Here is a 16,770-nt window from a genome sequence, read left to right on the forward strand (position 1 = left end):
TAATTTTTTTTATCTAAGATTTTAACTTTATATATATATATATATTCTTAAATATAATTTAAAAAAAAAAAAATATTTTCTCTTAATTTTATGCTTAATTAATGATATTTATATTAATTATTGGTCAAAATAATAAAATATATAATATTAATAAATTACATTTAAAATTTAACTTTTAAAAAATCCAATACTATACATGGTGCAGGAAAACACCTAGATTAATAATTGTGACATGACTACTAAAATTGATGACATGTCTTATAGATTAATATGACATAGACAATTATATTTAATGTTAATTTACATTTTTGGTATTTTTAAAAAAATATAGTAATAACTCATATTATATTTATTGTCGATTTATATTTTTGGAATTTTTAAAAATGTGGTAATAACTCATGAATCATCATTAAAATAAATATATTTAATTATGGCATTTCAAATTTCGAAATATCATTTAAATTAAAAATATTTCAAAAATATATACATATGTTTAGAAAATTATAAAAATTAAATCGTAAAATCAAATTAAATCGTAAAATCATTAGTTTCTTATATATATCTACAGATTTTATAAATATTGTTTAGTTTTAATTTTTGACAATAATGCAATTTTACATATTTATTTAATATATTTAATTAAAATAAATAGATAGAAAAATCTACCTAAGATTATAATTTTAAATATATACATGCACATTCTTAAATATAATTCAAAATAAAAAATTATTTTTATCTTAATTTTAATGTTCTGTTAAATCAAATTTATATTAAAATATTGATAAAAAAAGAAAATTTGTAATATTAATGAAGAAATAAATATAATTTATATTTATCTATTAAAAAATATTTTAAAATTCTTTTACTGCACATGGTGCAGGAAAACACCTAGTTATAACATTATAAAAATATAAAAACATAACTATTATGATCAAATATAATAATTATTAATATAATATGATTAACAATAATATTATGTTTATTTATTTAATTTTTTAATTAGTTGAGAGTTATAATTTTAATAATTTTTTTTGAAGAATTTCCTTGAATATATATATATATATACTTTTTTATTTATGTGCTTTGTGTAAAACGAAATTTAAGTTAAAAACTTATTAAAGTTTTAATAAAAGGAAATAGCAATAAAATTTATTAAACTTATTATATTTAAATTAAAAATATTATTATTTTTAGAAAAAGATTTCTAAAAATATATATTTTCAATTTTTTGTGAAGCTACGTTATATATACATATATAGTAAAAAAATTATATATTTTCCTTTTTATTTGTGCTTTTTGAGAAAATTTAGAAAATATAGCTAAAATTTCTTTATATGTAAAATATCAATGTTTATATTTTATAAATATTTAATTATTTATTTGTGTGTTTGAAAAAAGTAAAATTAAATTAAAAAGTTCATAAAATATTATTATAAAAAGAAATATATAATATATAATGTAGATTTACAATAAAATGTGAATATAAATTCTTTTGAAAATCTTCTTTTATAAGATAATAATATTTTTATTTGAATATATTAAATTTCATATATTCTATATTTTATATATTAAAATCGTATATATTTTCGTTTTTATTTATATTGTTTAAAGAAAATTTAAAAATATAATTAGAGTTCCTGTTTATCACAAAATTATATTTTTATATTTTATAAATATTTCCTTTTTTATTTATAAGTGTTTTCAAAAAGGAAAATTAAAGTAAAAAGTCAACTGAAATATTATTATGAAAAAAATAACTATTAATATTAGTCATATATATATTTTTAATTTGTTAAAAGAATTATGTAATCAACCATCACGAAAATTAATGTTAGCGTGCTACATAAAAAACTAACTTCTCAGATAATTTTATAAAGATGGTAATCAGTAGACTAGTAAAACTAACTTCTCCGATAATATTATGAAAATGGCAATCAATCGACCAGCAAAGAGGTATAGGCCTAATTAGTCGTATAACTAGGCGTGTGTTCTTTCGAGGATATAGGCCAGCCTGGTCGGGACCGTAAACCCACTTGGGACTATTTGTAGACCTAATCATTATTTGTCTTAATCTTCATCTTCTGTTGTTGTTAGCTAGCACAACACAACTCGTCCACCATTGTTTTCCCCTTTTCGATTAATTATTGTTTTGTTGCACTCTTACACTATCCTTGATTAAATTTGCACCGCCCATTATTAACAAAAGTGATTAAAGAAACACATGATTTGATCAGTCGTTACATTTATTTGGAGGTAACTGAGGTTAATCTTTAAGTACTCGGTTTTCTTTGCAAGACAATCTTTAAGTACTCAAACCATGTTATATACCGTATAACCTCTATAAATTAATAATCTATAAATTAATATCTCTATAAATTAATAGAATTTTATAGTCCCAAATTAAGTTTTGGTTCAATTAATATTTCAATAAATTAATAATCTCTATAAATTAATAAAAAATTTAGTTTTGGTGTAGTCCCAACATTATTAATTTATAGAGGTTTCACTGTAGGTCTTTAGTCGATAACTAATGTGAATAGATTTACTTTTAGTGTACGACTGGTCTTTCTCCAGTAATATTGCGTATTACCTTGACTTATCGACTATCGTTTCCAACAAAATTTTAGCAGCCAGGATGCAAGCTCTAACCCCCAGGAAGATCAGGTACATTTTCAGAAAATTAGACACAAACCACAAGCTGAAAGATGACTTAAAGAAGAACAACCCCAAAGGAAACAGCAGATTGACGACCCAGAACGAGATGGAAAGCATACAAACCAGGAAGAAACAGAGGCAGGCGAGCTCTTTAAGCACAAGGTCAGGCTAGAGACGAGTAGATCTAGGGTTTTAAAATAGGACCAAATTCTTGATACCGGCAAAGCAACTGAGAATACACCTTCATCAACTAGAAAAGACCAGTCTTTAACCATAAGACACCGAAACCGCTCACCACGTGCCCCCCCCCCCCCCCCACGCTTCTCCAATATGGAGTCTTCACCTCTATTAATCAAGTCGTAATCTCACCACGCATATGGAGAACAGCCAGACAGAGGAAAACCACAAATGAAAACAACAACAGAACTCGATTCTTGTGCTGTGAGAGCCACCGGAGTCGACATCGTCAAAACCAGATATGCTTTTCTCTAGAGAGAGGTTGGAGCAAAAGAAGGGCCATTTAACTTTTCAAGCTTATTCTTTTGGGTTTTCAAATCTTTAGCTACTTCTACACATGTTTACTGCTGAGATAAATTGTTAAAGAACCAATCATTTTTACCTCTATGGTTTTTTATCTTTGTTTCTTGCTAGAAAATTATGTTTAGAAGTCTTATAATTTGTTAAATCTCATCATGTAATATCTCAACTTTCATTTTTTTCTTCTCAGGAATTAAATAATTGTTACATACTAGTTAGATTTTGATTCAGATAATTAACATGGTGAACCGTAACAGATGTTCGGTTCAATTCCTGGCATTAGTCGAAAGGTATTTTAAACTCGGATTAAATAGTTGATACGTTTTCGGATTATTACAATTTATCGCACTAAATATTTTTTTTCCAGAACTGGTAAGATCAGCCGACGTAGCATATAAAAAAAGACTTGCATTTCTTAAAAGGGTAATTCTCTCAAATAGTTTTTTAAAAAAAAATTGTCACAAAAATAGTCTTCAAAAAATAAAATGACAAAAATAGTCTTTTTTTATTTTGAAAATTTTAATTTTAATTTTTTATTTTTTTGAAATTTAAAACTACATCCCCAAAATCCACTCCTTAACTCTAAACCTTAAGTCTAGATTAGTTAACCCAAGAGGTATAAATGTATATTTTGTCTTTTAATTAAAAAAATTGGTCATTTTTCCTATTTGAAGACTATTTTGTGAAAATAAACTAAAAAATATTATCTAAGGGAATTTATTTTCTTTAAAATGATATTTACATTCATATCAAAAATAAAACAATGTATTTAACGGAAGGGAAAAATTCCTTAAAAATACACATACTGAATTTCATTTGCTAATAAAATACATAAACTATTTTGAATTTCCGTTTAATACACGAACTAATTTTCGTTGCAAATTAAATACACAAACTTTTGAAATTCGTAGGTTTTACACATCTTTTAAAACGGCGTCAAACTATATGTTCAACGGAAGTGACGGCAACGTTAACATTTAATTAAACATGTGTCTTAATTTTGAAAAAAAAATTCCTTAAAAATACACAAACTATTTTTTTTTGCTAATAAAATACACGAACTATTTTGGATTCCCGTTTAATACACGAACAATTTTTTGTTTCCCTTTAATAAACAAACTTTTGAAATTTGCAGATTTTACACATCAATGTAGACGACGTAATAGAAGTTGTTAAACTATGAAAAACATGCTCACCTTCAGCCAAAAACTTCCAAATCAATTGAGTCATAATTTAAGTTAGTTACAATTCGAGTTTGGCACTCTAATCTGTTTCAATTTTTTTTTATTCTCCAAACTATATTCCTTTTCTCCTTCTTTGCTTTGATTTCCTTTTATATCGCTTCGAAGTGTAGTCGATCTCCATTTATGTGTTTCTGATTCTTATTATTCGATTAGACTCCAGTTATAATGATTCAATCAAGCTAATTTACGCAATGGAAGCGTAATAGAGAATACAACTAATAATATAATCTATCGAGAGGATTTCTAGAGTTCCAAAAAAAAAAATTGAGAGGATTTCTAAGAAAATTTTCTTTCGCAGTTTAACCACATGTTTAATTAACATCGTTTTCATTTCTGTTAAATATAGTTGATGTCGTCTAAGTCATGTTAAACATAGTTGATATCGTCTAAATCGATGTGTACAATCTGTGAAATTCAAAAGTTTATGTATTTAAAAGAAAACAAAAATTAGTTAATGTATTAAACTGGGAATCCAAAATAGTTGGTGTATTTTATTACCAAATTGAAATTAGTTCGTGTATTTTTTTATAATTGTTTTTACAATTAATCACCTGTTTAATTAAATGTTAATGTCGTCATTATTTCCGTTAAATATAGTTAACACCGTTTAAAACGATGTGTAGAACCTACGAATTTCAAAAGTTTATGTATTTAATTGGCAACAAAAATTAGTTCATGTATTAAACAGGGATCCAAAATAGTTTGTGTATTTTATTATCAAATGAAATTGTATTTTTAAGGAATTTTCCCTCAACGGAAGTACGTTATGTTTACGTCAGGATTGTTGATGGGTCTTAACCAGCATATTATATGGGCCTATCTTACGAGGTCTTCAGCCATATATGGGGCCTACATAACAAAGTTTCCGGCCCATCACAGTAGCAAATCAGATCCGACCGTCCCGGCGAGATAAAATAATCTGAGATCGAAGAAGAAGAAGGAGGCAAATGCTGGGAGAAAGAAAGCCAAACGGAGCAGAGTGACGATGTCTTCGACGGTGGGATTAGCGCCGGGACTATCTCGGAAGCTTAAGAAGGTACTCGAATGCCGTACGGATACTCCGGATCTGGTGGCCTCGCTAAACGCCTTGTCCTCATTCTACGACGAGAACACCCCTCACGCGCGGCGGAACCTCAGATCGACGATCGAGAAGCGCGCGCTCGAGATCAACAGCGAGTTCCTTAGCGCGGCCGATTCGACTCAGATCGCGCTGGATCGCGTGGAGGAGGAAGTGAACGCTTTGGCCGATTGCTGCGACAAGATCGCGGCGGCGCTGAGCAGCTCGGCGGAGACCACGAGCGATATCATAAGCACGACGGAGAGGCTGAAGCAAGAGCTTGAGGTTACTACTCAGAGGCAGGAGATCGTCAATTGCTTTCTTCGTGATTATCAGCTTTCGAACGAAGAGGTGAGTGAGTGAGTGAGGTGTTGCGTTCATATTCTTGATTGTGATCAGATCTGAATTGTTGTTGATTGATGGCAGATTAAAGCGCTTAGGGAAGATGAATTGGATGAGAGTTTCTTCCAAGCGTTATCTCATGTTCAGGAGATTCATTCCAATTGCAAATTGCTTCTCAGGACGCATCATCAGGTGAAACTTGTGTTTGTCTTGCGTTTCAGAGTGGGAGACCTTTGTGTTTAGTGTTTGATAATATGGAATGTGTATTATGCAGCGAGCTGGCTTGGAGTTGATGGGTGTAATGGCTATGTACCAAGAAGGAGCGTATGAGCGTCTTTGCAGGTACATTATCTGCTTCTTTCCAAAAAGTTTACTTTGTTGGTAGAATCTTGGTCATTGCTAATATGGAAGTGTTCTCTCCCTGAACTTCTCAACAGTGTTTCTTTACCGTTTGCTAGAGCTTTTAAGCCATGTCAAAGAGAAGATTTATTATGAAGATTATTTTTTTTTTGTTGGCTGTGTGAGCTTAGAGGTTTCATAGAAATTTCAACTATAGATATATAAAGAGAGAAACCTTGATTCTTCTAGGTGGGTTCAGGCTGAGTGTAGGAAACTGGGTGATACGGACAACCCAGAGGTTGGTGACCTTTTGAGGACTGCTGTTCGATGTCTTAAAGAGAAACCTGCGCTCTTCAAATATTGTGCAGAGGAGGTTAGTCTTTCAACTTTACTGAAGGTCTAGTCTTTGTTTTATTCTTTAATGATACGGGGCATGTTCTTACAGGTAGGGAATCTGAGACACAATGCGTTATTTAGAAGGTTTATTAGCGCTCTTACACGTGGAGGACCTGGAGGAATGCCTAGACCTATTGAAGTTCATGCCCATGACCCCTTACGATATGTTGGAGACATGCTTGGGTGGCTGCATCAGGTTTGTGGCCATATTTTCTTCTCTTATGAGTCCCTGCGTCTAATCCTCATCTGACTGATGTTAGAATGATGGTATTTTTAGCTATAAAACTTCTGTCGTATCTCAATATAGTGTGTGAATTAACTGTCATGATCTTCGGACCAAATATCATGTTGTTGTGCTTCTTTTTTCCTAAGGTGAGTGTTGTTTTGGGTGCAGGCTTTGGCATCAGAAAGAGAACTGGTTCATGCTTTATTTGACATAGACTCAGCAGACCACAAATCAACCGCAAAGAAGACCACCGAGAATGATTCCCTAAAGGCAGCAGAATCTGATTTTACATTTGTGCTGGATAGAATTTTCGAAGGAGTTTGCCGGCCATTTAAAGTGAGAGTCGAACAAGTGCTGCAGTCACAACCAAGTCTTATTATTTCTTATAAACTCACCAACACCTTGGAGTTCTACAGCTACACTGTGAGTTTTCTATTTAACCTCTTCTGATATACTACAAGCATTTATCGCTCTAGTGGATTTCATCATCGCGCTGTTCCCCCCACAATTGCAGATCTCAGATTTACTCGGGCGAGACACTGCTCTGTGTAATACAATTGGGATGGTTAAGGATGCTGCACAGAAAACCTTCTTCGACATTCTTAAAACCCGAGGGGAGAAGCTTCTGCGGTACCCTCCACCTGTAGCTATTGATCTATCCCCACCTCCAGCTGTCCGAGAAGGAGTTTCTCTAACTCTTGAGATAATCGAGAACTACAACAGCATGATGGTTTCCGCTTCAGGGGAGAAACCGGCTTTTGATCCCGTCCTCTCTGCACTGCTCGACCCTATCATTAAGGTACCAAACTTAAGAGATAAATCATTGTCCATCAAAAGCCATGATTGTGCATTGAAGATGTTTTTTTGAACGTTTCTCAAACTCCACAGATGTGTGAGCAAGCGGCAGAGGCGCACAAATCGAAAATGAGCGGCCAATTAACCAGACGAAACAGAACAAGTTCCGACTCAAGCCAGTTAACATCAGTCGATGCTCTACTCTCTAGCAGCTCGGCCCCACCACAGGTATATAATCCGTTACATTCCCTTTTTTTGTAACTCAGAAAGACTTTCTCAAGATTTCATCTCTTTGTTACAGAACAATGAAACACCTTCGAAGATATTCCTCATCAACTGTTTATGCGCGATCCAACAACCTTTGCTAAGACACGATGTGGCGTCGCAGTACGTGACCAACATCGGATCAATGATCGAGAACCACATAAACCTCCTTGTCCAGAAAGAAGTCGACACGCTCCTCCAAAGATGCGGTCTTTCAGACAAAATGCAAATTTTCCGCTCCTCCACCACAACTGAACTTCCTTTGTCTGAACGACAGGAGACGTCACCCGCAATGCTGTCGGAATGCCTCAAGGCCTTCTTCGGCCTCGTTTTGGGAAGCGAAGGCTCTCTTCCTGAGTTCGAGCAGATACAAGTCCCTAAACTCAGGTCCGAAGCTTGCGTGCGGGTGGCTAAAACGTTAGCTGAAGATTATGAAGTTATATACCGAGCAGTGACGGATCAGCAAAACGGATATCCAGATCCGAAATCCCTCGCTCGACATCCACCGGATCAGATCCGAACCATTCTCGGTATATGAGTGCAAGCTTCTTCTACCCGATTTTTTTTCCTGGTTCTTTCTTGTTATCTTATGAATGAAATCAATACTTGTAAACCAGACTTTAAATGTTGTATTTTCATATAAAGTTCACACTTTATCTATTGTTTGTTATATATAAAGGTGGGCTTGAGCTTGATTTCACTCAAGAGTATCCTATACTTTCATACCACTTGCTTGGAGAAGCTTTGATGGCTTCAGTTAAGTCTCATTCGGCATATAACGCGCGACCACAGCATTAGCATACCAGCAATTAACTCGTGTTCTCTTAAACGCCCTTCTCTGCATCTTTCACCTTCATATACTTCACATACACGTTAATTAACCGACATAGGATCGAACAATCTGACTCAAACCCAAGCGTTATGACCCATGCTTCACTAAAAACCCAAAACAATATAGGCCCAATAATACACCACACTGATTACAAATCCACTAAATTCACGCTCAAAACAATGCAACATGCAGCTCTGGCGCGTGAGCTTCACTTCACTGTCCCATAAACTTTGGAATTGACTTTGAAAAAATTGCTATCTGCACCAAGTATGGTGTAATAGGGTGAAAAACATCTCAAATATAAAATATATTAATACCACATGTATGAAGTAAATTATTATATGGTAACAATTACACAATTAACTTTAGTTGATTTTACAATAGTTACTGGAGCTAATCTTTAATTTACTAAATTTAAACTTAATTTAGATTAATCAATCCAACCCAACAACCCAAATTTATTAGCCTAACTCACATACAAAATTAGCAGATAATCGACAAAATAACTGAATTTTTTTTGTTCTTATGTTTTCTATTTAAAAATTTCTTATATTTTTTTGTCAACAATGCAACTGAAAGATTGAGGCAGAAAAGATGAAACTATGATGGTGATCATGAAGTAGAAGACAGAGAAAAATTGAGTATTACGATATTAATAAATCTGATAATGAAGTTGATATTAATAAGATTTTTGAAAAGGATTTGAAGATGTTTAAGAATACAGGAATTATAAAGATGATATTGTAGACGAGGATGAGATATACCATGACACTGAACACTCATCTGGTGATAAAAGAAGAACTAGCTGAAAGGATGGCAAAAGAGGGCAATTAGATGACTTTTTAAATTTTGAGTCATCCAATATATCTTTAAGACAAGAATAAATGTAGTCATTCGACATATGGATGCTAAATACTGTGTAAGGATGGCAAAAGAGGGCAATTAGATGATAAGAATAAATGTAGTCTTTCAACATATGAACACTCATCTGATGATAAAAGAAGAACTAGCTGAGAGGATGGCAAAAGAGGGCAATTAGATGACTTTTTAAATTTTGAGTCGTTTACCTTTAAGACAAGAATAAATGTAGTCTTTCGACATACGGATGCTAAAGAAGGCAAGTAGATGACTTTTTAAATTTTGAGTAATCCAATATATCTTTAAGACAAGAATAAATGTAGTCTAACTCACATACAAAATTAGCAGGTAGTCGACAAAATAACTGCATTTTTTTTGTTCTTATGTTTTCTTTCTAAAAATTTCTTGTATTTTTTGTCAACAGTGCAACTAAAATCACTGAATATCTTAACATTTTACCATAAAAAAACAATGCAACTGAAATATTGAGACAGAAAAGATGAAACTATGATGGTGATGATAGAATAGAAGAGAGAGAGAAATTGAGTATTAAGATATTAATAAATCTGATAATGAAGTTGATATTGATAAGATTTTTGAAAAGGATTTGAAGATGTTTAAGAATACTTGGAATTATAAAGATGATATTGTAGACGAGGAGGAGATATACCATGACACTGAGCACTCATCGGGTGATAAAAGAAGAACTAGCTGAGAGGATGGCAAAAAGGGGGCAATTAGATAACTTTTTAAATTTTGAGTAGACTTTTTACAATGATGGAGAATTTAAGAAACAAGTCATCCAATATATCTTTAAGACAAGAATAAATGTAGTCTTTCGACATATGGATGCTAAATAAGGTGTAAAGGATTGTATGTGACATATGGATGTCTGTGACTATTTCTATGTAAAATGTTTTAAAAAATTATGGGTTTAAAAAAATTTTGGAGACTTATGTCAATGTAATTCTCTTCAAAAAAATTTGAGCACATGTAGCAAATGTTTTATTTAGCATGGCCCAAGATCAGTCCTGATGTGACATATATATTATTCGTAGAGTTACCAATCAAGTGGATGATGAAAGCGTATATCAACACATATACTTACCGTTTTGCAGTATTTTGGAGACTTTGGAGCTATTTGGAACTTGGAGAAAATGATCCTAACAACGTTAAGTCGGAGTCGAGAATTTGGTCTAGTGTCAGTCGATATTCATGTTGTACGAGCAACGCGAGTAATATGATTTTCAAGAAATTGGACTTTGTTCCAGAAATTTCCAATATTTTCACAAAAATTCATGATTATTCTACCATATATTATGTTTTCTTAAGCCATATTATTTAGGCTACTTTATTTTAGTTTTGGGAAGAAATTAGAAATCCTTTAGAGATCGATTGGAATTCATTTTCTGGTTTATTTATGATATTTATCAAAAAATGATTTGTGTTTCATTGATTATGTCTGAGTAGATTCATAGTTAGATTTGGGTTAATCTAAGGTGGATGATTAATTTATTTATTAATTAAATGCTAGGATTATCTATTGATTTCTTCTATCTTGATTGTTTTTAAAACTAGATTTGGATTGAAAACCTGAAATCTTGATCATAGGATAATTAGTAGATACGAGAGTGTTATTAATTGCATGGAACAATTTTCTGAGTTAAATAACTATTGGCAAATAGATTTAGTTTAGATATTTAGTGAACATATCAAGCTTTTTCTTTATGCTTGTATGAACCGATTGAATTTGTAAAAGAAATTAGAATTTTAGGAATTAGACATTAATAGTTTCTGTAGGAAGAACTGATTAAAAATAAACAAAACATGTAAAAAAGTGTTTTTTTAAGTAGCCATTTGTTTACGTTTTCTCTGCTGTTTTAGTGTGTAGCAGCTATGATCAGCTTATTTGGAGATCCTTCAGATAGGTGAGGGAGTCGAAGTCGTAACTAAAAACGGCCATGCCAATAATATCGTGTCAAAAGACTAAAGAGAGCAGAATGATTCCATCTCTACATCTTCCCCTGTAGATGCACAGCAGAGTCATGCTTTTGGCAAAGTCTACCAACACTAAAGCTTTGACTGTATGTACTTCTTAGAGTAAAATTTTACTCTGAATTTAAGTTTTACTCCCAATCCAACTTTTCTGTATCAATCAAGTGAAAATAGAAAATAAGAGAAGCATGCATTGGTTTTGATGAAAAGTTATAAAGTAGAGTAATACCTCTCTCCATTTTTCATTTATACTTTTATTTCCATCTAATTACTCTACTTTTTTTACCGGTCACACTCTAAGTTTTAAAGAAAAAAGAATTTATATACCCAAACCTATACAATATCTTGTATAAAAAATCATTTAAAAATAATCTATTTAATTTCAAAAGTTAGCTTCTAATTTATATTATTAAAATGTTAGAAATCATAGCCATTCATTACACGTGATCCATCTTCTACATTTATAGTTATGGATTCGGTAAATGGAATTCATTACATGTCATCATCTTCTTCTTTTATAGTTCTAAAAATGTTTAGGCTTGCAAATTTCGAGTCTGCCGTATCTTAAATCATTCTATAGAAGTCTAGTGAAACCTGTTTTGGAAACGTCCCGTAACTGACTGCCGTCCCTCTCTTGCTTGAAACTTCCTCCGGACGTTCCCGAGCTGTCCCCGTCTCCTGTACGTGAGACTGCAACTAGTTCACGTACCCGTGGAACCTCCAGCTATAAACATTATCATTAGGTCATCGCATAGCTGTTTGCTTACGAAAGAGATCCTAGGCTCCTAGCAGCCTTCACTTTCTTTTGGCTTCAGGAGACGATGTAATAATCTCTCTTGTATTTTTAGCCAATAGTTTGATCAGCTTTAATAGATCAGACTTTGTTTCAGGTGTCTAGCAAGCAGCTAGGTGGTCACTTGATGATAATGCCATTAGCTTGACATGAAAAATCTGATTTTTAGCATGGACATTTTACCTTTTAAAATTGTGGACATGCTAACCAAAACAAACAGTTAATCTTACTCCCATTGAATATTTTATTAACTATTTGTTGGTGTTGTAGAATCCTAACGTAGTTGTCAAACTCCAAAAAGAGGTACGGATGGAATTATCGTTTCTGCGTATATCTTACAAGAACATTCACATGATAAAGAAATAAAACTTGATTTTATGTGTAGGTTTATGAGTTTGTTACCTATTAGGACACATTATTCTTTATCTTTACAGTTTAAGACACAATACGCTGGTGAGACACATTCCCGATTTCTCAGAAGCGTTTTGGACAAAAAAGCCCTTGTGTCCAACGATAACTAGTTAGACTTTAGTTTGCTTTATGTGTTAAAGGAGTTACTACGGCAGATTCATAGGAAGAAGTCTTTTGTGAGTTGTTAGATGTGGTTAGTAAATGTAGATCGTAGGGCTATGGTTATTCGATTATTTAAATAATATTTTTATCAATTTTCCCTCTACTTTTCAATGAGATAATTTTCAAATATTAAAATATATAAATAAATAATTTTGATATAATAAACTATAACTTTTTATCTTCTATATTTCAAGATCCATTTTAGTATATTTTAACAATTTAAAAATAAGAAAACATATCAACTCAAAAAAAACAAATTTGTAGATTAAGTGTTTATGGACAAATGAAATGTGGATATATATCTTGTGGATAAAGTAAAAATATGGACATGGATACAACAAATGTATACAAAACGTGGACATAGATAATATTGAACAAATCCAAATTTTATAAATAAAAGCTTACACTCCATATATGGAGGACTTGTTCAAGTACAACAGAGTTGTCAAACTGGTTAGAGAAGCTGCTGCATTAAAAGCTAAACAAAAGATATAATTAATAGACGCACATACATAACCCATGGGCAACAACACCAAAGTGCTAAACCATGAGATGAAGCAATGGAAATCAGAATACAGACATTCAGACAGTGAACTGGTGTCCAAACAAGCTGGAGCAACAACTGCAAGCATCAAACGAGTGTGGAGTTTCAAGAAACACCACGTTCATACCTACCAAATCAAGACTAGAGAGCCAATACTGGTTTTTATGAAATCCTAATTTCATAGTGTATCCCTGCAACATAAGTTAAGAATACCAACATACAAAAATATAACAGTGAACACAAAAGGAGTAGATTACCAATAACAACCTCATAAAGAGATAAGAGAACTTCATACTGAAGTAAAAGAACCTCACACTGAGGTAAGAAAAAGCTAAATCTAAGCCTAAAAATCTCATAGTGATGTAACAATGGGTACAAGAAAGCACAGAATCCTCATGTGACAAGGGACATGTGGATGTGGTTATGTAGATGTGGTAAGATGCATGGTAAAAAATCAGGATTGTGGTTTTGTAGATGTCCAGACCCAATCACCATGTGTATATTGTTTGGTATTGTGACAAGGGACATGTGGATGTGGTTATCAGCAAAACAGGAAATGTGGATGTGGTTATCAGCAAAAAGAGAGGTGTGGATGTGGATGTGGCTGCTAGGGGCTTAGGAAGTGTGGATGTCGGGATTGCTGTTATGGTCGGTGTGGAGTTGGGGTTGGGGGTCTGGAGAGAGGTAGTACCCAGAGTCTGCGAGTATGTAAAGCCATTTTCCAGTTCCATATTTGAGTCCAACCATAAGATCTTTTTTTGGTGTCCATTTATGCTTTGGGATTCCTATTTTCACAACTTCTTTTTCTCTGTCAAAAAAAAATATTAAGCTTATCTTCTATCTTTTTAAATATTTGAAACAAATAAAAAACGTTGAATTTTTTTTACTCATAAACGCTTGAATCAGAAAGACAAAAAATTGCAACTACTTTCCATTTGAATTGAGAGTACAAAGAGAAATAAAGAAAAGGAATCTACGTGATGAAGCTCGAGCTAAGTTGTAGTAGAGATCTCTAGAATCAGATCTGTCCATGGTTAACACAATTAGATCTTCAGAAAGTTGCCGGAGTATTTTCAATACGCTCTTGATTTGAATTAAAAGCGCAAAGAGCAAGAAGGGAACATGAACGCGATCTTCGCATGGTAGCCGGAGTATTTACGAAGCAGTATTCGAGATCTTGTGACGGAGAGCGGCGGCAATGTCTTACTGAGACGAGAGTGACGGTGGGGGAAACTGAGAAAAGCTAGCATGCATATGGTGGCTGCGACTATGATCTTCGCACCATAATAGTTCAAAAGAACAAATGAGATCACTCACCTCGACGGACCTGTATTCAAAATCTATGTTAGTTTTGAAATCGAGATTGGAGGAGGAAAGAGAATGCATCTTAGTTAGATGAGAAATTGGGAAAGTGAAAAATAAAAATAAAACTAAAAATATCTAACTTGGTAACGAGGAATAAGTGTAACAAGAAATGGGGTGTAAAGGTATTATGGAGAAATAACGCACAGAAAGTGTGTGACCAGCAAGATGTGTCTTTTTGTGTTATTGCAAAGACAAAAAGTGTCCTACCATGTAATTTTTTCTAGGTTTATTCTGTTAGTGGAGATAGATTCCCAACAATAGAATATATGAAGAAGCTGAGAACTATACTAGTCATATGAGGTCAAATCATATATTCATTGGTTGGGAATCTATCTCCACCACCAGTACTGGTCCGTCGTTCTGTAGAGAACAACATTCTTGGAGAGTATCCTATAAAAAGGTCACAGAAACTTTCATCTGGAACTAATACGGGAGAGGATATCTTCATCTCGGTTTGGAATCTACGCAGACGAGTTCAATCCTGAGAGATGGCCTCTAGATGGACCAAACCCAAAATGAGACAAACCAAAAAACTTCAGGTAATAAAAGCCATCTTTTGCTTACAATTTATCAGATTCATTAATTAGAGTTGATTATATCGGTAAACTTTGCTTCTCCAGTGACTTGCCGTTTGGTGGAGGACTGCGTAAATGCTTAGGCGACATGTTTGCTTCTTTTGAGGTAAAGAAACAATTGACATCAATCAAATACTTGTTACATATGAGAGTACCTGCTTCAGATTGTCTTATTCGAGGATTTAACTTTCAGACTGCCCCAGGAGCTCCTCCGGTATGCTACCCATTCCTATTTTCTCTCGATACATATCAATGATTTCAAAACTGAACAAAGATAAGACTTCACATGCAAACCAAACAATCATTAACTGAGGATAGTTTTCATTTGTTTTATGGATGGACAGGTGAAAATGATTATACGAGCTACCATAGACACACCACTGAAGGATCGAGATTGACGGTAACCAAGAGAGAGAGCTTTCTTCGGCTCTGTCTGGAGTCCTCATCTTTACAGAATTAGTGAAATAAACAACTAAACATATGCTTAAAGAAGAAGTGAAAATCTTGTTTTAGAACAAATGATGTAGAACTTGATGAAACCAGACCAATATAAAATTCTAATAGTTCTTTTTGGAACTAAATTGTTTTGATCTGCACAGTGAAAGATAATATTCCCTCCGTTCTTAAATATAAGATGTTTTAGGTAAAACAGTTTATTAAGAAAATTACTTATTATCTAAAAGATATTATTAAAATTATAAACTAAAAGCTATCTGACCAATTACAAAATAGAATTATTAAATTTGATTGGTTACACAGTTTTTGATAAAGTTTTAGTTACCTAGAAATATGAGAACATCTTACATATTGGAACAAAAAAATTATTCTAAACATCTTATATTTAGGAACAGAGAGAATATAACTTTGAGTGGGTTCTATAAAAGTTCAAATATTTTCTACAACACTGACAAGAACCTCTGATTTTACATCAATGAAGTGATGATAAAGAGAGTTTACACTTCCATATAAACATTATAGAAGATGTCTACTTTGTCTAAGATCTTGGAAAGATGCTGATACGTTGCAGCAGGTCTACTTCAGGAAGAGAACACATGGTACCGTGGAAGAACAGAGGAAGGGAGGAAACGAGTTGGGTGAGCAAAGCCTCGGAGTGGAGGAGAGGCTTAGCGTTGGAGAATAATAAAGGAAGAAGAGCAAAGCCTCAGAGTGAGAGAGAGGCTTTGCTAAGAAGATACTTTTCTTTTCTTATAAGATAAGCATTAGTTGTTGCTTTTACTTTTCATGCTGTTATTGATGTTTGTAGTGTCGCTATGAGACCTGCAGCTATGATCGCCATGAGATCATAGTATCTTTATCAGCTCAGTACTTTGTAATCGGGATTTCCCTTTGTGATATTGCAATCGTACTTTTCATATATAT

General features: G+C 33.0%; 1 protein-coding gene and 1 long non-coding RNA gene across 2 annotated transcripts; one reads left to right on the top strand and one right to left on the bottom strand.

The window, feature by feature from the left end:
- The first annotated feature begins 5,348 nt into the window (after positions 1-5,348).
- LOC108862425 (conserved oligomeric Golgi complex subunit 6) lies at positions 5,349-8,583 on the top strand. The gene is made up of 9 exons (XM_018636551.2): positions 5,349-5,844; positions 5,920-6,027; positions 6,110-6,177; positions 6,424-6,547; positions 6,620-6,766; positions 6,965-7,219; positions 7,311-7,595; positions 7,685-7,819; positions 7,893-8,583. Exons 1-9 carry the CDS (start codon positions 5,422-5,424, stop codon positions 8,391-8,393), a joined length of 2,046 nt encoding a protein of 681 aa, XP_018492053.1. The 5' UTR covers positions 5,349-5,421; the 3' UTR covers positions 8,394-8,583.
- Positions 8,584-13,271: 4,688 nt separating this feature from the next.
- LOC130495121 (uncharacterized) lies at positions 13,272-14,892 on the bottom strand. Its single transcript, XR_008934396.1, has 2 exons — positions 14,428-14,892; positions 13,272-14,258 (listed from the first exon to the last, which is right to left on the bottom strand). It is a non-coding gene; the product is annotated as an uncharacterized LOC130495121 (long non-coding RNA).
- Positions 14,893-16,770: the final 1,878 nt, after the last annotated feature.

The sequence above is a fragment of the Raphanus sativus genome, chromosome 1 (genome assembly GCF_000801105.2).
Source record: "Raphanus sativus cultivar WK10039 chromosome 1, ASM80110v3, whole genome shotgun sequence".
NCBI lineage: Eukaryota > Viridiplantae > Streptophyta > Magnoliopsida > Brassicales > Brassicaceae > Raphanus > Raphanus sativus.